Source organism: Rhopalosiphum padi, chromosome 2 (assembly GCF_020882245.1).
Source record: "Rhopalosiphum padi isolate XX-2018 chromosome 2, ASM2088224v1, whole genome shotgun sequence".
NCBI classification, from domain to species: domain Eukaryota; kingdom Metazoa; phylum Arthropoda; class Insecta; order Hemiptera; family Aphididae; genus Rhopalosiphum; species Rhopalosiphum padi.
This window is the reverse complement of record NC_083598.1, coordinates 14,915,817-14,938,521: the sequence shown is the minus strand read 5'-3', so window position 1 is coordinate 14,938,521 and position 22,705 is coordinate 14,915,817. Positions and strand designations below refer to the sequence as shown.

Sequence of the window (22,705 nt, the reverse complement as noted above, 5' to 3'; positions counted from 1 at the left end):
TTGGTAAGTACATTTCAAGTATGATTTTTTTCATAATCATACTGAATTAAGCTTGATTAATTTTTTCTACATAAACTTGCTTCATAATATATGAACATTTAATATAATATATTCATTTAATTATTATAATTACTAATAATTAGTAAATGTTGATATTTTTTGTCAATTTATTTTTCTAGATTCTTAAATTTTAAATAAATTTAAGTCCAGTTCATAAAAATTATAAGCCGTTGTACAAATGGCTTATTTATACATTTTTTTAAATTCTCGAGGTTTACAATGAATAAAATCAATTGAAAAATTTGTATAGGTTTAAGAGATTTGAATCTAAAATACAAAACATGGTATTTTACCATAACTTTGTATCTTCAAATAAATTGTAGTTACAATATATAAATCTTACAATCTTTTGTTTATACCAAAAAAGCCAAAAGGTATATCATATACAAGGTTAACAAAATATATGACTTAGTTGACTAGTTTCAAATAAACATAGTATATAAATATATATATAATTGTAATTTAAAACCATATCCAAACTAGTCATCAAACTCAGGTATTATTTGTTATTTTATTTTCCAAAAATTATTTCTCGTAACTATCTTATAAAGTATATATATTGATGTAATGAAGGAATAGTTTTTCTGTGAATGAGGATTAATAAAGTACAAAAAAAAATCCAGTATTATAAATTTTTTTCAATTTCATGTTGCATAACCAAAATAGAAAATTTGTCTTATAAAAAAGTATCTAATTTAATTTCTTTGAATTAGTTTCTGTAAACTTAAGTATTATATAAGCTAATTAATTGAGTAATAAAAAATATTGATTGAAAAATTATTTTTATTTTTTTTTTTTTATAAATAAAGTATAAACAGTTATTTTGATGGACAAAATAACTACTATTTTTTAAATTAATTTCTAAACATATCAACCCCTAAAAATTATCATATAGAAAAATGTAAATTTTAATATTATTTAGTTACTGTTGTAGGAAAAATCAAGAATTTTTAAAACAAATCATGAAAAATATTAAATGTATAATTTTTCTCCAGTGACATACATACACCAATGAAATATGATTTAATTTTTTAATTTTTTTTGTCTTATAATCAAAATGTATTTTAGGCGACAGTTCCAGAAACAGCAGTTGATGAACTAGCCTTAGTTTCTTCAGGGAAAGGTACAAGCTTATCAAACACCTATATAAATTATTTAATATATTTAAAAATATATATTGTTTATAATCATTGACTACTAACCTCTTGAAGTTCTTCTTTATCCAACATATGGTAAAGTTTATCAGGTGTCACAGTAACAATTTCGATGTTTGTAGGACTGAGTTTATCCTCCATAACTTGTTTCAAAATGTTCAAAATAACATTAATTGCTTCATTTAATCCCATGGACTATGATTAAAAATTATAAATGATAACATTAGTTTATTTTCTTTTTAAATTCATGATAATATATACTTTGTGATATTTATCTTGTAATGTCTGTTGGGCACCTTCACTACCCGATCCAATAGCTTTAGCATTATACTGAACATATGTGCCTGATGGATCCAAATGAAACAGTTGGGGACCATTATTGTCAATACCTGCAAACATTATTGCAACACCAAATGGACGACTCTAAAAATAAAATGGTATAATTTATAATAACATAGCTAACAAATAAATAAATTAAAAAAATTAAACAATAATAATTTTATTTAAATAATGTTGTCGATAATTTATATTTTACCATTGCAGGTTCTTTGCTATCATAATCTCCACTGAATTGTATAGCTAGATTAGAGACAGCTTGTGCCACAGATTCAACACTCATTTGTTCGTTGTATGTAAACCAATGGTTTTGTGACTCAGCTCTAGCCCTTTCAACCATTGTACGAGAGTCTGCAATTAGCCCACTAACTGCGCAACCTGAAAATTATCCAGTATTTGTATTATAGTAAAGGAATCTGTAAGTAATTCTTTTATAGTTTTCTACATACCAATGTGCTTATCAACTTCAAAGATTTTTTCTATCTTGCTAGTAATCATTAGTGGTGAGGTGATTCGTTTCTCTACACCTAATACTACACCTTCAGGTGTACAAATGCCAATGGCTGTAGAACCCAATTTAATTGCTTCAATTGCATATTCCACCTAATAGATTTAAAATAAATTAATTATCTTTATTTAGAAAACAAGATAATATTTTATTCGACATTATTTAACTTAAGAATATTAAAAAAAAAATTATTAAATTTGTACCTGAAAGAGTCTGCCTTCTGGAGAGAATGTATTTACTCCTCTGTCATATTCAGAACGTGTTAAAAACATGATTATGAGTGAGAAAATTTCTGAAATTTAAATAAACAAATATAATTTTTTAACACTAATGTAATTTAAATTTAAAATATCGCTACACTATTATGGAAAATTCAATCGTATGACTTGCAAAAGCGGCTTAGGTTTAATTTTACTATCACTGTCGTAATTTCATTGTTTGTGATGATAACCTAACCTTAAATAACAAAGAGAATACAGATAGTTCAATTGTTACTATACTCCGATCGGGTATAGAGAAACCGGGTATAGAGTAATATAAGAGAGAAACCACAGAGAAACTACAACTGTATTACTATGGCATAGAATAATGGAAATGGAAATTAATAATTAATATTTTGTATTTTTCGTAAGAATTTATAATTATTTATATTTATTTATTTATTATTGCTTTTTTTATAATTATGAATTTTAGTAAAATTATTCCAAAGAGTGTAAACAAATGGGTGGTTTGTTATCAGTCCAGCTGTTTTTCAATCATAGGTTTTCGTTCTCTACTAGTTTGCCCTAACGCGATTTTTTTCTAATACTTCTGAATCGCGCATTTGTGCTCAAGATCAAAATTAATCGTTTCACCAACAAATTCGTATAAAATGTCGATGTCAACGTTGAAGACTCCCGTGATGAACAACATCGCTAAACGCTGTTACGCCAGCAAGGCTGCGGCGTTATCCATCAAAGGTCCACAGGTGCAAACGAAACAATTGCCCAATAACTCTCTGGTCGTAGCAGTCCCCGATTACCCAACCAAGATCGGACGAGTGTCGGTGACTTTCTTGGCTGGATCCCGGTACGAAGACCCAGAAAACGCAGGTATCACTCATCTCGTTCGCAGCTCTGCCGGACTCAGCACCGAATCGTCGTCCACGTTTTCAATCATACGAAACCTAGGTCACTTGGGCACCAACTACTATGTGACTTCCGATCGCGAGACGATTACGTACACCATCGAAGCGCACAAGGACAATCTTGTCAGCAGTTTGAAATATTACATTGAATCCATTTCGAATCAGACGTTCAAGCCTTGGGAACTCTCTGACAATTTGAAACGCGTACAATACGATCTGCTGACAATATCGCCCGAACTCAGGGTTTTGGATTTGGCTCATAAAGCTGCGTACAGAAACGCTCTTGGTAATACAGTGTTTTTACCCAAATACAACATCAAGAAATTAGGATCGGAACATCTCTTATACTATGTCAAGAAAAACTTCAACAACCAGAATACTATTATATCTAGTGTTGGCGTTGATGTAGACACATTGGTGCACATTTCAGAAGACTTGAATTTACCTAATGGAGATGCTAACCGTGCGTCAAAAGCCAAATATTTTGGTGGTGACGTGAGAAAGTCTAAGGCATTGGATGCTACATACTTGGCCGTCGTCGGTGAGGGGGTAAGCTATAAAGATTCTCAGAGTGCCTCATATGCTGTACTTCAATATTTACTCGGCAAAGGATCATCGGTGAAATGGGGAGTTGGACAAGGAGTCTTGGAACAAAATATCCTAAAAGCAAACAGTTCAGATAATTTTGCTGTATCCGCCATAAACTATAATTATTCAGATTCTGGTCTCTTTGGTTTCTTGTTAGCATACAATGGTAAAGATGTCAGTAGTGTGCTAAAGGCTGCGGTAAATAGTTTAAGGAGTCCCACAGTTACTGAAACCGAAGTAAACAGAGCCAAGAAACAACTGATTCACTCTCTTGTATCAGCATCAGAGTCTAGTGTTGGAGTTCTAGAAAATATTACTCACCAAGCTGTTACCACTGGACAAGTAATACCATTTGAAAAGTTAATTGCTGCCATTGAAGCAGTTACCGTTGAGGATGTGAAGAAAGCAGCCGGCAAAGTAGCAGGTAGCAAATTATCATTGGCTGGTTATGGTAATGTAGCAACTACACCTTACTTGGATAATTTGTAAATTAGTGTTTAATTTTAACGTAAACCTTTGTTAGTAAAATATTAAACTCTAAAAACACTTTTATTGTTTAAATGAAATTTTTTTTTTACATTTACCTAAATGTCTATGTTATAAATAAATACATTTATAGATTATAAAAAAAAAAAAATAAATAAAAATAAAACATCAATTTTAATATTGTATTTATTATAATCAATTTTCACAACTTGATTCATAACAAAAATATGACAAAAAAAATAATATAAAAGAGCTTAAATAAAATCATTTTCTCAGCAGCATTTTATTTACGACCTTTTTTCTTTTTGCTTCCACTTGGTTCGTTTTTGTTTTGATGTTGTTCAGGGCCAGCTACTTTCATAACACGACTTTTTAGTTTTGGTATTTGTACACCACAATGTTTCATCAAACTCTCTCCTAAAATGGTTTAAAGTATACATAAATTATTGTCTAATGGTAAATCACGAGGTGAATTTATTAATTCAACTATGTACTATAAGGATAAACTAAATCATATATATGATATCAAAAATGAAAAGTATCATGTATATTATTGCTATTGGAAGAATCCTACGACAAACTACAAAATATCTCTTGACTTTGAAGAGAAAGGTAAATTAAAAGATTAAAAATATCATCATATTGATTTCAGTTTAAAGTTATTATACAAAAATGTATATTGAAATTAAATCTCTATAATTTATATGAAAAGGGTCTTTATTACTTAATAAATAATTTATTATAAAAATAAGAAATAAACCTATATTTTTTAATAATACAGTAGAATCTGCTTAATTGGGACCTATTTGTCCCCATTATCCGAATAACTAATAAACCAATACATTCGTTCGGGACTATGCAATCTGCCCTTATTAAGCGGTTGTCCCCTTTATGTGGTGTCCCAAATAAGCGGATTCTACTATATATACCTATCTAATATCATATTTAAATTTTATAAATAAAACTAATTGTACATGGGTAAATTAGTGGGGGATGATTGTGGGAGCATAGCCCCAAATATATAAGGTATTATTATCATCAATGTTTTATATTTTCATTAAAAATTATTTTGGATTGGTTATTACTAATATGTTTTTGGAATCAGCACTGTCTATTGAAAATAACTATAGGTATACAATTAGCTGGTATTAGAAGTAAAACTAAAATTGCACAATAAGACTTGAAATTTTACATTTTAAAAACTGTTTATTCGAATTTATATAAATGAATACAAGTGGCCTTAACTCTTCCTTTAATCTCTGCTACATGTAAATGGAGCTTATCAGCTTTGAAGTGCGTAGTAACTGGTTAAGAACTTTAATATTTCAGTATTAACAATTAAACATACTCTTCTTATTAAATACTGAGTCAACTAACAAAGACTATGAACAACAATGAAATCATTGAATGATTTTCAAACAAAAACAGAACCCTATTATTGAAATGATTAAAAATATCAATAATGTGATTACAGCACAACCAAGTTAAGATCATGGTCTTAACTCAGTCGCACTATATAGTTAATTTTATTATGATTTATTATACATATACTTTAATACTTACATTGTGAATGATTTTATATTTTAATAAATTATGGATTTAAAAGAGATTACTTGAAATTCTGGTATTGTTTTTAAAATTAGTATTTACATTTTTATTAATTTTTTTCAAACTCACTCGAAGGAAACATTTGGTTGAAAGGTGTTCCGTCATCATTCTTAAGTTGCACCCGTATCCGACCACGAAAGTGCCATTCTTTACTACATTCACGGGAATACTGCTTGTTTTCAACTTCGGCGTTGAAACCAGATGCCTTGACCACTTCGAGAATCTCTTGGTAAGTAGGGTTTTCCACTGCAAATTTTTTCGGTACGATACGTCCCTCGGCCAACGTTTTTTTATTATTCAAATACGCTGGGTATATGCATATCCACCTGCATAATTATGAAAACAACATCAGTTAATAGTGTTAATACTGTAACATCTACCAGAAATAGGTCGAATCGATAGACTAATTTACCTGGACCGATCACTTGGTTTCTTTTCGGCGTAAATACTAGACATTTTTCTATTAGCTCACAAACATTAAAATTATAAAACGAAATTCACTTTTACAGTTTTACTAATACACAATCATAGGTAGTTGAACTTTTCTATTACTATTTAGTATTTATAATTGATAATTGATATTTTATAATTTGATATTAATATGTTTTAGTACGAAACATTACAATATATTATCATGACATTAATATTGTTCTGTGATATCACTGGACTAAGATAATATTATTATCAGTGGAATGGGCTATTATATAGTGACACGACACAGACACGGCCACGGTTTGAATTTGAAAGGAGTTTGGTCTTGTCTCTTGTATTAAAATTAATGTAGTGGAGGGTGTCGGAGTGAATGATCCAAGTCTGCCACGAGCGCAAAGTTAAATAGAAATAATTAGGTACGTGTGTCGATAAATGAATAAAAAATAATTTTAAAAAGCTGTGCTTTGAACTGCGCACGAGCGTATCTAATATCGCTAGATTAATTTTAATTTATGGTTTTTATCATCGCCTAAAGTTAATACGAGTTATCCAAGAGTCCACACCACGATTAAAGATAGGTCCACACTCAATGAGTCGTTTAATAGTTTAAATGGTTTGATTATCATTTATTCTTTATTAATTTTTTTGAAATTCTGAATTTGTTATAGATATATTTTTTTTGTTTTAACCATAATAGGTTATTTATTTACTATGGATTTTGTAAATGAAGATCGCAGAATGGCGAATTGCTGCATAAAAAATGGAGATTTTTTCATTATGTAATTTTCCTTTTCCAAAAGATCTTTCTTAGCGAGGATTTTTCTTTTTTTGTTAATAAATTCACAATTACATAATGTATAGAATTAATTATAAATAATTAATACTATTTATAATCAATGTGTATAGTAAATTAATATATTAATTTATAACACATATTTCATTATTTATACCTATTATTATTATAATTTTAAAGATGTGCAGTTTGGATTGTCAATGCTCATTTATCACTTTTAAATTATGTTAAATAATTAAACAGCAAATCAAGAAAATAACAGATTCTGGCTTAAACCAGACACTATACCATCATTATTTTAAGTTATGACAGAGGAACATGTTGAAAATTATGTTAATGATGAACTTGATATTGCTGTCCTATACTCCTATTCAATAGATACCTACTAACTTACTTAGTATGTTTTAAACATATGATGATTATAGTGTTTAATGTTGTACTCAGTGCTATATTAAGATAAAAGATATTGTTATTTTACTTCAACATAGAAAAGCATACTGTTCAAGACAAAAATATTATCTAGGAAATATTTTCAAAATAATACAATATATAACATTTTTAAAAACTGATTTCTATACCTTATTAGACTACTAGAGTACGAGTACCTATCCTGTGGGCTGTGACGATATAAACCTATTTTGTTTAAGTATTTTTTAGACTTTAAATTTAGTCACGATAGATAGTTTGCTTGTAAACTTTAGTACAAACTATAAATGGGACTTTACAGTTAGTAAACCTCAAATGATTTGCATTATTTACAAGTTACAGTTTTAATACTTGAGATGCAATCAATATTTGATACCGCTAAAAAGAAAATCATTACCATAGAAAATGTTGCAACTGAGAGTGCTCTACTGCTCTTTGATATTGTACCACAAGGCTATGATAATATATATAAATTGTATATCCACAAAACAATCTTACCACGTGGTATATAAAATAATAGTTACCATGGTTTAAGATACAATACCGTGGGCTGTATTATCTACTAACTGCCTGGCCGTGGTCATGAATTTCCTTATCTCATTCCATTTTGATTAAACTTTATATCTTGTATTTCTGTTGTTAAAACTTGAATTTTTACTGTTTACTGTTTAGTTATTATAATAATATTATTTTGATATAATATCCATAGACAAGTATGCTATGTTTATTTCGTGTATGAGTTACCTTCCGTATATTAAGTTTAAATATACGACGATAGTTTTTTTGTATTGTTGTCGTTAATTAATTCGTGAGTTTTACATAAATTGTGTAAAATATGGCATCGATGAGTGCAGCAAAAAAGAAACAAGTGTCTCAGAATGAACTGCGTTTATTAATGCTCAAGCAAAAACTGCAGACTCAAAGGGTGAAAAAGAAAATCGAGTCACCATTGGCAAAATATCCTTTTAATTGTGTAATCAAATATTATCATCTGATTGTCTTTTATGTTAACTACATACCATATTACTAATTGTATAGGAATATTAAAATGTAATTTTTAAATACAGTACATTGTCGCAGTTTCAAATTTTATTTTAATGAATGTATAGTCTGCCCCATTTATTACAAAATTAGAAATATTATCTTGTGCTCATTCTTTATTTACATAATAATTAAGTACCTATGTAAAATTATATAGATACTATATCACATTTTACATATCAATGTTTAATGTAGAATAAAATTATTGATTTATTACTTATTTTATTTTATTTTATTATTTTACTAAACTTAGAAATTTTTTTTTTAGAAAGAAATAGGTATTATTGAACTGTTTATTGATAATTTAATGAATTTATTCTTATTGATGTTTAAATTTAATTTTTCTAATTATTAAAAATCAAATGAAAATAAAGTGTTTACATTTATAATAATTATATAAAAAAACAATAGTTCAACCCATTTCTTTCTTATAGCAGGAAAAAATAATTTCTAAGCTTAGTAAAATAATGAAATGGAATTAAATAAGTAAAAGTACTTTTCATAATCACTCAATTTGTTGTTTTTCAAGATATGAATTATGAATTATCATTTTATTTTTTTTACTTTTACAGTGAGCTAAATAACTAGTATATTTTATTTAAAAGTAAAGAAATTAGTTATAGGTATAATAGTTTAACAATATCAATTTAATTTTTATATACCTAATTTATTAAAACCATTGATAAAAAAAAAAAAAAGAATACTAGTATTTATAATCAATGTTATAGTTAATAGTGTAGGATTATATAATATTGTTGAATTAAAATCCTTAATTATTAGTATAAACATATAGCATAAGTGGTCAACTGTCTTGTATTGTGTGCAAATTGAACATAAAAGATGATTCTTTATGGAGTGTTCATATCTCTTCCAAGGTTCACAAGGAAAACATTTCCAAACGTAAACCAGAGTCATCTAAAATGACTGAAAGGTTAGCAGTGACTACGGAAAGCTTAAAACGTACTCTACCAAAACAAGAAAGTTTTGTTCCACCAAAAAAATTAAAAGGTAAATTAAAGTTCCTTATCTAGGTATATTAATAAATAATAAGCATTTAATTTTAAATAAACAATATATTTTTTGAATACATTTGCTTAGGTATTTTAAAAAATTATAAAGCTCCACCAGAAAGAGTTCCAAATGATTTCTTCCAAAGCCCAACTCCAACTTCATTAGAAAATAGAAATGTTAATCAAGAAACTGACAAAAAAATGGATGAAGAAGCAGAGAATATTGATGATATAAATCTTGATAAAGGTGAACTCCCAAAAGGATTTTTTGATGATCCTATGTTAGATGCTAAGGTGAGTTCTACATTGGTTAATTAATAATTTTATTACCTATATTATTGGTAAATGTGATGTTAATTTGTATGGTTAATTAGATTCGAAATGAGGAGTATGTCAGCTCAATTGATGAAGAATTTATAAAATTTCAAAAAGAAATTAAAGAAGAGAACATGTTATCTGAACAAATAATGGCAGATAATGAAGATGAAACTACTTATGGGCGACAAGTAGAAGAAATTGATGAACAAATCAAACATTGGTCAAAGTGTGTTTAATTCTAATTATTAACACAATAGTTAATATTGAAAATGTATAAATAAATAAATTGTATAAACTATAAATTATAATAGTCACAATTGTGATAATATTTTAGGATATTTCATATTTTAAAAGTATATTGGTTAAAGTTTAAAAATATGGGCAATAGCCAATAAGTTAGTTATGGAGATTTGATCTACATAATGTTGTGTAGTATAAATTTCTAATATGTAGTTGGTTAGTTTTAAATTAGTATTTTTAAAAGTACCTATGTACTAAACATTTAAATTTATAAAAATATTTTTAGCAAAAGATTTAGTTGTTGAAAATTACAGTCCATAGTTAAATATAATATATTATATATTTTTTTTTTCTGTATGTTATACAGACTAGATGATACACTGCATTTCTTTGTCTATTATTGTTAATATTCATCTTTTGAACAGGATACTGGAGAGTGATCAAAACTAATGATTTTTTTGGTTATAACTAAAGCTGACTATAGCTGTCAGTGGCGTCGAACACGGGTATGAACTATTTATGGGTGGGTGGGTGTTAATCAATAATAGTTTGTTATGCAGTATTTTGTATGTATCTAGTTAGAAGTAAATATAGTACTTATTCAAATCTTACTAACTAAATATTTTTTTAGTAGGTGGGTCTAGCACCAGCATTCTTCCCCATAACATGAAATATAGTTCGGTGTCACTGATAGCTGTTATCCTTTATTAATATTATAAGAAGTGTTTATCCTTTGGACTCATAACATTGTTCATATTCAATATTTAAATTTACCATCAAGTAATTATTGGTATTTTCATTTAATTTAATTATATTATATTGTTTATGTTATAGAGTTATCGAACTGGAGAAGAAAAGAGAAAAAATTGCTTTAGCTACAGAAAATATGAATAACATGGAAATTAAAAATGAATCAGATGAAGCCGAAGAATCTGATGGGTCAGACATGGACGAGTTTATTGATTGGCGGTCAAAAAAATGAAAATATTGAATATGATATTATAGTTCAGGCTATGTTAAATATATATTTTTTTTATGTATATACACTATACAGTTATAATAAAAATGTCTTATACTATTATTTTTGAACAATATAATTGTAAATTATATAAAAACATGCTAAAATATTAGTTATTTTTCAATAGTCTAGAGCGCAGATTTTTATGCTCTTAAAAAGTATCGAAATATGCCATATAATATGTAGTAAAAATCATGAAAATATGCAAAAAATATGCAGTCAAAATTATGAAAATATGTAAAAATATATATAAGAATTTACAATAAAACTTATAATAATTAATTACTTAAATATTAAATAAAAAAAAATTAGGGAATTTTCTGAACTTAATTTATTTTTAAAATTTTATTTATTATTAAAATGAATAATCATATGCATTTCAAGTTTTTTTTCTGTGAAGCTGTGTCGTTTATCGATTAACATATTTTTAAAGACTGAGAACGAACGTTCAACGTCAACCGAAGTTATTGGGGCATATTTGAAGTTTACGTCGTAATCGGTTATTTATCTTACAACTAAATATATATATAAATTATTATTTAGTGACTATGAAATTTAGTTTTAATTTTTCTACTTGACAAAATATTATTTCATACATTTTTTTAAATTTTCGCTTCAATATGCAATAAATTTTGAATTTGGCAAAAATATGCAATAGGTAACCTTTAAATATGCAAAAAAAAATTTCACCATTAGCTTCAAATTATGATGATTCGTGGAGATAACTGACAAAAATCCAAAAATATGCAATTGCATAGAAATCTGCGCTCTATTCATTACCATTCATGGTATATGTAATATATGTATTTGCCTACCAGTCCAAAAGTTAAAAACATTAAACAAAAACAAGACATAGTGCTGAATAATTATATTATATTTATGTCCATACAATTATTATAAATATGTGTGCTATTATTTTTGAATAAGAAAATAGTTAAATATTATAAAATATAAATTATGGTTAATTATAATAATAATATAATAATAGTATATAGCTTTAATCTATACAAGCATAAATAATCTTTTTAATTTATTATCTGAATAATATTGTATTAAACTGCTTCATTCGAAATGCCTGTCCTTATTGGTAAATTTCGTTTAAATCTTGGATCAATAATTTCTGGGAGTAATGACTTCATGTAAAATTCAGTAACAAAAGGTTCAATTTTTTCGTTGAAAAATGATTCATCTCTATGTATCTTGTCTATTATAAAACCTGCCAATAACATAATCATTTAATACTAAATAAGTTAAAAATGAGTAACAACAACATTTTTAAATTGTTTCAACTTTTAAAAGACAATATACCTACATTTTTTAGTGTGGCTGTGGTACGGAACGCCGACAATCAAAATATCGACCGTCAAAAAAACAAATGTTGAAGTGTATAGTGTATTAAATATTTAAATATAATATTTGTTGTATTTTTTTAATAATATAAACTATAAAGCAATATTATTATCTCACTATAGTCACTTTATACAATACAAATAGCCAATAGGTGTATTGTACAATAAACGGTTAAGATAAAATTTGTACGTCACGTATTGATAAAGATCTGGTCGGGTTTTCTATCTTTTATTTGGGAGCCACTAGCCAGAAGAAACGGTCGAAACTGAAAATATACCACGGTATACAGTTAATCATGTGTTAAACTTGGAATTAATTTACATTTTTAATGGTAAGTGCAAGTGTTATACTTTATTTTCACTTTATACACAAAACACAATAAATATCAGTAAAATCAATAATCGAATTTCCTGATTTTTAAAAGTTGAAATAAAGTAACTGAAGAGCGAAGAACAATATTTTCACCTAGAATCATGCCCATGCGGGAAGTATGTACAGATAACAGATCAGAACTTTTTTACTGGTATTTATCGTATACATGTACATATAGTCATATAGAGGAGGTAAAAGAGTTAAATTTGACATTTAATATGCATATTTTAACTTGGAACGTCATGTTGGTGTTTCACATATCTAATATTTTTTTTATTTATATTTTTGGCTTCTTCAAGAACTTCATAAAGAACAAAAAAAGTAAGGAAATTATATAGGTATAAGGTTTTATTTCGATCGAAATCGGAACAAAAAATTAGCAGTGAGGAATGAATTAAAAATGTTATTTGAAATTGTGAGTATGTAACTGTGTTTTTTTACGTGGAATTGCATATCTATATAATATAGTAGGTATATAAATCATCTATATTTTCTATTAAAATTATTTTATACATTAATTTTAATTCATCAATATTTACTTTATAATAAACTATTTTTAACTAATAATAAACTTTGGTTTATCGATATTTTTTTTCATTTTGATGTTTTGATTGTCGGCATTTCAACCGGCTTCTACATTATTTACCTTTGGGAGTCCAGACAACAAAATAACAATATTTCTTTTCGGAAATATTAAGTTGTCCTTGTACTTGGTAATAAAACACATGATTCCTTTTTAAAACAAGTTCTCCTCTTTTATTACCGACCTCCATATAGCTTAATTTTCCAAGATTAAACGCTTTCTTCGGTGTGTATTCTTTAATACTCGACGGACATGTTACTTCTAAAATCGAGTCTTCACCTATTAACCCGTCTGGACTAGCAGCCAAATAATTTAGGGTTCTATGAATAAATAAACCTGATAAACTTATCGTTTTCTTTAGTCTTGTTTGAATGGCTTTTTTTGCAGGTTCCTCATTTTCGAGTCCATACCTATAAAAAAAGCAATATTATTTAAATATAATGTATATCATAATTCTATACAGTAACACATTATAGTTAATATAATAATTTTAAGAGTTTGTTGGATAAGTTTATTTTTCATATTTTAAACATTAAACATTATAAACATTGCTTTTTCTTCGTGTGTAATACTGTTATTAATACAATTTGATTTAGGTATTCATTTTTAAAGTGGTTTATTATATTATTACAAGTTAGGTACAACATTTAAATTATAAATTTATGAATAATATATTATATTGTATAGTACGCTTATTACACATTACAGCATTTATACTTGCCTTGTGTGTTGGTTTCCTTTAGTTAATGGATGATACAATATTTTTTTCACTAAGTTTGCACGGGAAGTCGTAGGTTTGTAACGATTGCTGTCTATCGGCATCGTACATTATTCCTTAAGTAGGGCACCCGCTACCTAATATGCTGAGTGTGAGGAATAGCGATAGCAGCTGACTGTTGACTAAGGGTTTAGGCACACGGCAGCGGCGTATATAATTATGACCGAGGCAGTGTGTGAAGAGAGTGTGTGTGACACGGAAACAACGACAACGTCAACATCGACTCCGCGACGATCCGACGGCCCCATCAACGGTCCACACTCACGGCACGTCATCATCTACCCGGATCGGTAAACCACTAATATTTATATATCTGTAACTTATTATATTATATATTTATATATCTTATACCTACGTGCTTACTTCAATAAGGTAACCCTGATCTCTTAGTATTAACATTACACACCGAGGTCGAGTCCCTGAGACCTCGAAAAAATAAACAGAACTTAAATCCGTAGGGTTCGAGAGACGAACGCCCGGTGAAGAGGGGACGTTACAATTGGTGGAGGCGCCCGTCCCTGGAGTCCCGATTTTTAAGAAATAGTTTTTCTAGAAATTTCGATTCTAAGGTACACCCTTACGTGTTTGTGTTACTAAACGCAAACACCAAATTTCAATAAAGTATTGTTAGAAGCAATAATTGCAGACAAATATAAAAACGATGAGACCCTATTTCCGGCACAACAATTAAGCAACCAAAAACTAGACACAAAAAAAATTGAATTTGATATAGATAAAGACGATGACATAGACGGTTATAATATAAAAAAATTATTCAACGAAAATAAAATATCAGTGTCTAGCAACTATGATAGTATTCAACATAACTTACAACATAAAAAAATAATAGCTGAACAACGAAAAATTAATAACAATACAATAAATAAATATATAACGACATGTAACCCAACCTCGTTACCGGATGCATTCGAACCAGGTCTAAGACTTGAGGTAATAGGCAATATTAATAAAGAACAATACAATTTTGTAATAGACACTGGAGCTACCGCGTGTATAATTAATGCTGACAACTTACCATTAGAAATCAAACCTAAACCAATGGATTGTGTGAAATAAATTACTGCAAACGGTTCAAACTTAAAACTACTTGGTATTGCTAATATTATCGTGATTTTTGATGATATTGAATTTCCTTTTAAATGCATGGTAGTTGAGAACTTAGTAGAACCTAGTTTATTGGGTACGGACTTCTTAAAATTATACAAAGCAAAAATAAATTTTGTCAACAAGCAAATAATTTTAATTGGTAATAAAGGAAAAGTATTTTTAAAATTTGATAAGGAACATACTATAACTCCAGATAATACTAGAATAAAATGTGAAAGGAATACTAGTGAAACAGTCACGATTGATAGTAATGACTAATGACAATAAAATTGAAACTGAAAAAATGAGAAATTTATTAATAATTCAGCCGAGGTTACATCTCATTGTTAGAGGTAGTCGTAAGTTAACTGAGGTTCCCGGAGATGGATTATGTGGTATTTATGCGTTAACAGCAATGCTCGCACACGAAGAAATTTATGTAACAGCAGAAACGATAGCTCATTTATTAGGACTAAAATTACATGAAAACCCAATCTGACTGGAAGGCGAAGACTTATCAGCAGTATCCGATTTTTATAATTTTAATTTATTAATTATATGTCCAAATTTTGAAAATTCGAAAAATACAGTGGGGTTTAGCATTTTATAAACCTGGTAGAAAATTTTTAGTCGATGATATGATCAATGAACTGCTGTGACTTATTGGCTGATATCAAGTATAACTTTCGTACATGGTCTACCGTTCTACGCAATATATAACAAGTGGGTAATTTTTCCAGGATTTAAATAATCATTATTTATAATTATCATTCTATCATTTATTTAAATTATAAAATAAATACGTTATTTCTAACAGCCTAACGCCTTAATAATATTATTATGTGTAATTTTTATATCATTAAAGACGGCGTTACGAATAGGCTATTTAGCTACACCAACGTCGAGAATCTGTTTCCGATATTTCGTGTAATGAAATATAAATTAATACTAAAACTATAATATTATGCGATATATTTTTTGTAATCCTACAATCAGTGGCGGATAAACGCATAGGCCAAGCAAGCCCAGGTCTACATTTTTTATAACCTAACAGTGGTTTTGAAGATTTATTTATTTACAATACTCACAAATTGTTCAAAAGAACGTTATTTTTTGGCTCACAAACAGATAAAAAACAATTTAAGATCAACAACTACATAAACCCGATTAAATGTATTATCTCTTTTAAACATAGAAAATGAACTACTTCGAAGTTTGGATTATTCTAATATAATATAGCTGAATTTGCTAACAAGAAGTCCAGAAAGCCAACAACTTTTTTTAAATTTTTTGTCATTGATAATTTTTTTTTTCAATACAATTCTAAATATCTAATTACAATTGTTTTTCTGAATTTTATATAATTTTTAATTTAACTAAATTATGTTTAAAAAAAAATAAATTGTGCAAACAAGTTATACAAGAAGTTTTTTATAAGTATATTAGAGCAAAATATCCTTGTTACTTGTTGATAAACAAAAATGTTTTTTTTAAGAGCGCTATGTTATATGCCGGGTCTAGGGGCGCTAATTCTCTTAATCCGGCACTGCTTGCAATACAATAAATATACCGACAACTGTATGTAACAACTAACAAATAATTACAATTTAAATAAGCGTAAGTCTCAAAAGTTAAAACATTTTTTGTGTATTCGTACGCGCCGCGTAATACGATAACATATTTATAAACTCATACCTATATATAGTAGCATCGATGTCGCCGTATACGCTGTACAGCGGACCATCGGGCCTCGGGCGTTGCCACTATCTGCCTCCGTGAGAGATTACAGTCGTGTTCATCACCGTCGAAATAGCTGTTCACTAAAAATAGTGGGCGGTTTTAACCCACTCTAAATGTGCGGTAATTTGTTATAAAATGTCCAATAAGCTGTGCGGTTTTTGTCTATCGATCTTTTTTAGGGTTAAAATCAAAATTGTGCGGTCTTTGGATGCAACCAATTCACTAATTATTACGGTGCCAAATTTATCAGTTGAATAACTTAAAATAAACTTGTCTTACCTGCGGTTAACGATTGTCGAGCTATATACATTTGTAATCCGATGAATACTTTTGAAACACCTTGAAGTTTTGTAAATTAACAAATCGTCTCCACTCAAAATTGTTTTTCGTACACATATACATTAATTGATTACCAAATTCAAATTTAACACGTTCAAAACAGTGATCTATTCGACATCTCAATCGAAAATGTACATACTTGCTTACTTTTTTTAACTAATGAGGAGCTCTCCATTAAATTTTCTAACTTTTTGACCGAGCAGATTTTTATTGATACTGAAAATGCTAATATAAATATTTTGTTAAAATATCAAGTACCTATCTAGGGTTATTTGTTTTTGAGTTAGATTAAGTTAAGCCTAACTTAACTTTTAGGTTGGTTTTTCCTAAAAGTTTCTCTTTTTACTATTTTTTTCTTGTTTATATTTCCTGATTATTTTGAAATACACTGAAAATGATCAATGTTGACCTCTCAAAAGTGTGTCGACGTATTTACGTATGATATTAAGAGGACGTATGTGTTGTTTCTGTCTTATACACGTACGATATAGATAAAATTTGTTTACGCAGTTTGAGTATAGCTCGCTCAATTTTGATTCTAGAGTAAATATACCTATTATAAAATTAAAAGATGACAATATTTCAGAGGGAAAGACGATGAGTTTTTTCCATTATTTCTAATATAACGTTCATTATAACCGTTTAGAATTAGTGAAAATTTCAAAATGTTTAAATGACCTTTAAACTTTTTTAAATTTTAATTTTCTAAAAAAACTCATCGTTTTGCCCTCCAAAATATTGTCATTTTTTAATTTTATAATAGGTATATTTACTCTAGAACCAAAATTGAGCTAATAATACTCAGACTACATAAACGCGTTTGGCGCCCGGGAATTAAGCCATATTTTAACTACCAGCTTCGTATAAAATATTTGTTTGCATTTTATTACTCGGAGATTGGGCCACAAATTAAATCTGTATTTTTAAAGTATACCCGGATTTATTAGGCTATAAAAGTATAGCACAAAAATATACTGTTAATAAATAAATAAATAAAATAAAATAAATTATTATTTTTTGTCTAACAAATATAAATACGATTCGTCAAATAAATAATAATAAATATATTTTTTTAAATACTTCCATTCAGATTCATCAAATTTAATATAAAACAAATACATTTTTTCTTAAACATAAAAATATAGTTATTTTATTAAATAACATGATACAGATTGTACATATTCAAATCGCCTTCTTCCCCTTCTTCATATTTTTAATTTCATTAGGAATAAAATTTTGCCGAACTAAAGTTTGTTTTTTTGTTTTAATTGTTGCTACACTTCTAAGTTCTAATCTTAATATAAACTTCTGATTGAAGTTGCAATAAAACATTTAACAAATTATGTATATTTGGATGTGACATATAGAAATTATTGCTATAAAATTTAAAATTTATTAGTGGCCCAATCTCCGGGTCTACCTATTATAAATGTAAAATTTTAGTGGCCCAATTACTGTTTATCTTTTTTTTAAAAGGTAAATTGTGGCCAATTCCCGGGCGCCAAACGCATTTTGCCTATGTCGTACGTGTGTAAAACGGAGACGATACTTGCGGGTGCGACGTCCTCTTAACTTAATTGTGTATTATTTTCTTTTCGTGTACTATATTATATTATCTATCTGTAATTTGACATGATACTTTTTATTGATGTATACAATTTATAATAATTAATAATTACCGACCTATAATCGTTCTGTAATCGAATGCACCCACACCTATACCAACAGATAACCTTTTGTCATTCTTTCGGCTTTGGTTAACTACAAAATGTTTTATAATAATATTTATAGTATTATAATATACTCATTACTCACTGTATTTTCCGTTGCGCTCACGCGTATGCTATTAAAAATACTACTGTAATTAATAAACATTATTATACAAACGTATCAGTGACGGTTTATGTGTGTGTATATAAATCACTAATTTCTTCTTCCTTCACCTAGAATATTATTGAAAAATGTTTATTTATTGCGAATATTAACATTTTTAGAAAAGTGGAATATGCATAATGATTGCGTTTGAATTTGCATCTCATGGTCAACGCGTTTATGAAAACTACTCCGTGTTTGTAGGTCAACTAAAAAACGTTATCTACGAACAACCATATAGTTGACACAATAGTTTATTAACACAATATAAGAAATAAATAAAATAATACATTTATTCAAAAGCGCCAAACATACAATCTATCCTAAAATCTAATTATAATTTTATAACTAATATTATAATACAAGTCAACATTTTCCAAATTAAACTTAACCAGAGTCTATGTCTTCCTTCGGCACGCAATTTACCTTCTATCGTGTCATGTGTTTTTTTTATCTTATTCTGATTGACCATTATAAAATTTATTAACCAAGTTCAACCGGAAAAGGTTCAGAGTTGGGCCTAGTTAGAAGAGTCTACCAGTTACCTACCGTAAATTGTACAACTTGTATGGGGTTGCAGTTATTGGCTTATGATAAGGAAAATAATTTTATCAATCCGCTATATACCTATATGTAAATTTTAGAATTCAATATTATTATTTTTTATTATAATTGTAATCACTATGATTAATTTGTCATATTGTGTTTTGGTGATTGGTGACTGGCGAGAACTGAGAATACCTTAATTATTGCATGTAGCTACTCTGGTAATTATACTATTAATGTATACTTTTTTAGCGTAGTATAATATAAGTCTGTAGAATACAATAACATGGCCTATTTATATCTAATACCCATGTATATATATAATATTATCTATGATCTGTAGTAATGTGAAAACAGAGCGTGCACCTAATATATATATTTACCTGTTTTAATCATTTATAATTCATTATTTATAAACATTACATACACATTCTAGTTTAGTATCTTATATTCTTATCACGTAAATATATAATATATAATATACATATATATATATATAAGGATTTAATCATATAATAAATTAACCTAACCTAATTCAACTGCAGACTTGTCATATATTAAATTAACGAAGGAAGAAGTAATAAGTTTAATATTTTTTTATTTATAATTTAATATTTATCAAAAATAAAACTAATACAATGGACATATTTGAAAGAATACTTTTATTATTTAAAGATATAATAAATATTATATTGAAAATATATTACATAAATCATTACGCATGACCACACCCGCCTCCGGATATGCTTCCATACACAATGAGAGTGTTGTTTTAATGTCAGGGGTCGATGGTCGTACATTTATTTGGCACTTATTTTATTATTTCTTGTGGTTATAAGTGAAAATTTCGTTAAACACGAATTATGCATTAACTCAAATGTTGACTTCTCTAACCGGGTCAGTTTTGTAAATAGAAAAAATCTTTTTATACAAATAATGTTTAAAAAAAATAACCTATCCGAATGTGAAAAAAAGATATAGTGTTTCCATTTAAAAAAACGCCGTATTGCACAAGCGCACACCAAGTGTTAACAATTTGAAAATCATAAATAAATATGTATTTAAGGATCCCTAGGTTCTATAAAATATTCACTTCAATACAGTGTCACCCAGATGAGATATTTAGTGGTACTTTAAATCGTGATCATACTGTATATATGTTTGAGTTAAAAATCATATTTAATGAAAATAAATTCAAATTAGAAAGCGACGGCGAGTACTAGCTTTAACAATGTAAACCATATATAAAGGGTAATAGGGTATTATACATAATATGATAAAGTTCAAAAATTTAAATTTAAAATTTGACTTTAAATTATACTAATTCTGTAATTTCTAATTGTCATATATATCCTTATATTCTTTTTAAGAAAATGTATTAACTTCTTTCATTTTAATGTCCATTTGTTATATGTGCTATAATATTGTATTATGGATATAGAGTACCGAGTACCTAAACGGTATGTGAATTTTGAGTACCAAATAGGTAAAAATGCCCAATTTTTCTGTATTGCTCAATTTCTGTTTAATATAATATAATTCTATAGTGTTGTTAATGTTTTTCAAATAAAAATTCTTACCTTTAGATAATATTAATATATTTATAAAGTTATAACTTAGTAGAACATTAACAACACTTGGCGCAATGAACATCACTTTAAAAAGTTTAAAATAAAGCAAATAGGATACTATAAGGATACTCAAATCAAATTATAGTTTCTTATGCATTTTTAAAACTTTTACGATATAATGATTTACACTAACTCACTAACTCAGTGCTATTTTTATGATTAAAGTGCCTGAAAATGTATCTTAAAACAACAATGGACCAAGAAAATTCTAGTGATTTGACTGTATAATAACATTTTTTTAAAAATACATTTAATGACTGAATTTGCTAAAAATTATAATGGAATCTTGCTAGTATAATTATATAACGCAAATATTTTAGTATGATAATTTATACTACCAAAAATGTATGTCAATTTTTATATTATCATAGTTCACCGTTTGGTGTTTACCACGTTAATGTAATTAAATACTTTCTTTTAAATAATTTATTAAAACTGATAAAATTGTGTAAAAATTACACATTGAAGGTATAAAAAAATAAATAAAAAAAATGAATAATTATTACATAACCATAGTAAATAATAACAGATAGTATTTGGTTAATATTTAAAGGTGCGTACAATAAAAATAATAATCCAAATTTTAGGCCCAATGAAATTATTTAATACTATAGACTTTAATTGGAGCGCTGAATGTATTGGATTTTCAATTTTAACTTTGGGTATAATTTCTGATGGCAAAATGAATTTTGTTCATAATTTTTGAAGTAATTTTTTAAAATCACAAAATTATTTCTTTTTTATAACCTAAGGGTTGAGAACTTGCTTAAAGTTAGCGGTAAGTTTTTCTTACACCAAATCTAAAATATATGAGTATTACCGCGATTTTATTCTTTTGATGAGCATTAAAATACAAACGTTGACAAAATTGTTCATACATAAACTAATAATTTTAGTTATTTTATTGTAATTAAAAAAAAATAATTGTAGAAACTTAACACATTCCACTATAACTTATATTATCACTTTCTATACGCGTATAGTTACAAAACGCAATCGTCTAAATATTTACACTTTATTTAAGTTATTTATAGACATTTGAAATTGTCGACTTTTTCATGTATAATATAATATGTGATAACATTTTTTTGTTCATGTTAAAAGCTAGAAGATGTAATACAATAGGTTCCTTATAAGTCGTAAGAAGTTGTCAGCACATATTTAATTGCTCGGCAGCGTATACCTGACATATTATTAAAACTATTTTATTCTAGTAGGTATATTGTTTTATGCCCATTTCGTA

At 27.5% G+C, this 22,705-nt stretch overlaps 5 protein-coding genes across 7 annotated transcripts; 2 read left to right on the top strand and 3 right to left on the bottom strand.

Annotated features, from left to right (window-relative positions):
• Positions 1–1,020: 1,020 nt before the first annotated feature.
• LOC132923388 (proteasome subunit alpha type-5) lies at positions 1,021–2,473 on the bottom strand. The gene is made up of 6 exons (XM_060987361.1): positions 2,262–2,473; positions 2,000–2,153; positions 1,750–1,928; positions 1,476–1,637; positions 1,263–1,409; positions 1,021–1,202 (listed from the first exon to the last, which is right to left on the bottom strand). Exons 1-6 carry the CDS (start codon positions 2,328–2,330, stop codon positions 1,125–1,127), a joined length of 789 nt encoding a protein of 262 aa, XP_060843344.1. The 5' UTR covers positions 2,331–2,473; the 3' UTR covers positions 1,021–1,124.
• A 349-nt stretch (positions 2,474–2,822) lies between these two features.
• LOC132923385 (cytochrome b-c1 complex subunit 2, mitochondrial) lies at positions 2,823–4,430 on the top strand. Its single transcript, XM_060987359.1, has one exon. The coding sequence runs from the start codon at positions 2,930–2,932 to the stop codon at positions 4,259–4,261; it is 1,332 nt and encodes a 443-aa protein (XP_060843342.1). The 5' UTR covers positions 2,823–2,929; the 3' UTR covers positions 4,262–4,430.
• On the bottom strand, positions 4,427–6,518 carry LOC132923389 (signal recognition particle 19 kDa protein). Its single transcript, XM_060987362.1, has 3 exons — positions 6,279–6,518; positions 5,936–6,192; positions 4,427–4,675 (listed from the first exon to the last, which is right to left on the bottom strand). The coding sequence occupies exons 1-3, from the start codon at positions 6,320–6,322 to the stop codon at positions 4,542–4,544; spliced, it is 435 nt and encodes a 144-aa protein (XP_060843345.1). The 5' UTR covers positions 6,323–6,518; the 3' UTR covers positions 4,427–4,541.
• Positions 6,519–8,139: 1,621 nt separating this feature from the next.
• Positions 8,140–11,243, top strand: LOC132922146 (zinc finger protein 830). The gene is made up of 5 exons (XM_060985499.1): positions 8,140–8,478; positions 9,350–9,566; positions 9,657–9,862; positions 9,943–10,112; positions 10,961–11,243. The coding sequence occupies exons 1-5, from the start codon at positions 8,353–8,355 to the stop codon at positions 11,106–11,108; spliced, it is 867 nt and encodes a 288-aa protein (XP_060841482.1). The 5' UTR covers positions 8,140–8,352; the 3' UTR covers positions 11,109–11,243.
• Positions 11,244–11,752: 509 nt separating this feature from the next.
• LOC132922147 (uncharacterized) lies at positions 11,753–17,150 on the bottom strand. Of its 3 annotated transcripts, none has more exons than XM_060985501.1 (4): positions 17,030–17,150; positions 14,171–14,546; positions 13,513–13,859; positions 11,753–12,360 (listed from the first exon to the last, which is right to left on the bottom strand). In XM_060985501.1, the coding sequence occupies exons 2-4, from the start codon at positions 14,269–14,271 to the stop codon at positions 12,197–12,199; spliced, it is 612 nt and encodes a 203-aa protein (XP_060841484.1). In that variant the 5' UTR covers positions 14,272–14,546; positions 17,030–17,150; the 3' UTR covers positions 11,753–12,196. The 3 variants fall into 3 exon arrangements, with proteins under 3 accessions (XP_060841484.1, XP_060841483.1, XP_060841485.1); XM_060985500.1 differs by having other exon boundaries at positions 14,171–14,540; positions 17,030–17,144; XM_060985502.1 differs by having other exon boundaries at positions 14,171–14,505; positions 17,030–17,144.
• Between the last annotated feature and the right edge of the window lie 5,555 nt (positions 17,151–22,705).

What these genes read in the sequence shown, in the direction of transcription:
- LOC132922147 (XM_060985501.1), bottom strand. Translation starts at nt 14,271, where the DNA reads ATGCCGATAGACAGCAATCGTTACAAACCTACGACTTCCCGTGCAAAC. An exon ending in AAAGGAAACCAACACACAAG is followed by an intron (nt 13,860 to 14,170) that starts GCAAGTATAAAT and finishes CTTTTTTTATAG; the next exon opens with GTATGGACTCGAAAATGAGG. An exon ending in TGTTGTCTGGACTCCCAAAG is followed by an intron (nt 12,361 to 13,512) that starts GTAAATAATGTA and finishes TGTTATTGGCAG; the next exon opens with GTTTTATAATAGACAAGATA.
- LOC132923385 (XM_060987359.1), top strand. Translation starts at nt 2,930, where the DNA reads ATGTCGATGTCAACGTTGAAGACTCCCGTGATGAACAACATCGCTAAA.
- LOC132923388 (XM_060987361.1), bottom strand. Translation starts at nt 2,330, where the DNA reads ATGTTTTTAACACGTTCTGAATATGACAGAGGAGTAAATACATTCTCT. An exon ending in TACAAGATAAATATCACAAA is followed by an intron (nt 1,410 to 1,475) that starts GTATATATTATC and finishes TTTTAATCATAG; the next exon opens with TCCATGGGATTAAATGAAGC. An exon ending in ATAAAGAAGAACTTCAAGAG is followed by an intron (nt 1,203 to 1,262) that starts GTTAGTAGTCAA and finishes TAATTTATATAG; the next exon opens with GTGTTTGATAAGCTTGTACC.
- LOC132922146 (XM_060985499.1), top strand. Translation starts at nt 8,353, where the DNA reads ATGGCATCGATGAGTGCAGCAAAAAAGAAACAAGTGTCTCAGAATGAA. An exon ending in AGTCACCATTGGCAAAATAT is followed by an intron (nt 8,479 to 9,349) that starts CCTTTTAATTGT and finishes GTATAAACATAT; the next exon opens with AGCATAAGTGGTCAACTGTC. An exon ending in TCCACCAAAAAAATTAAAAG is followed by an intron (nt 9,567 to 9,656) that starts GTAAATTAAAGT and finishes ACATTTGCTTAG; the next exon opens with GTATTTTAAAAAATTATAAA.
- LOC132923389 (XM_060987362.1), bottom strand. Translation starts at nt 6,322, where the DNA reads ATGTCTAGTATTTACGCCGAAAAGAAACCAAGTGATCGGTCCAG. An exon ending in AAACCAAGTGATCGGTCCAG is followed by an intron (nt 6,193 to 6,278) that starts GTAAATTAGTCT and finishes ATAATTATGCAG; the next exon opens with GTGGATATGCATATACCCAG. An exon ending in CAACCAAATGTTTCCTTCGA is followed by an intron (nt 4,676 to 5,935) that starts GTGAGTTTGAAA and finishes AAACCATTTTAG; the next exon opens with GAGAGAGTTTGATGAAACAT.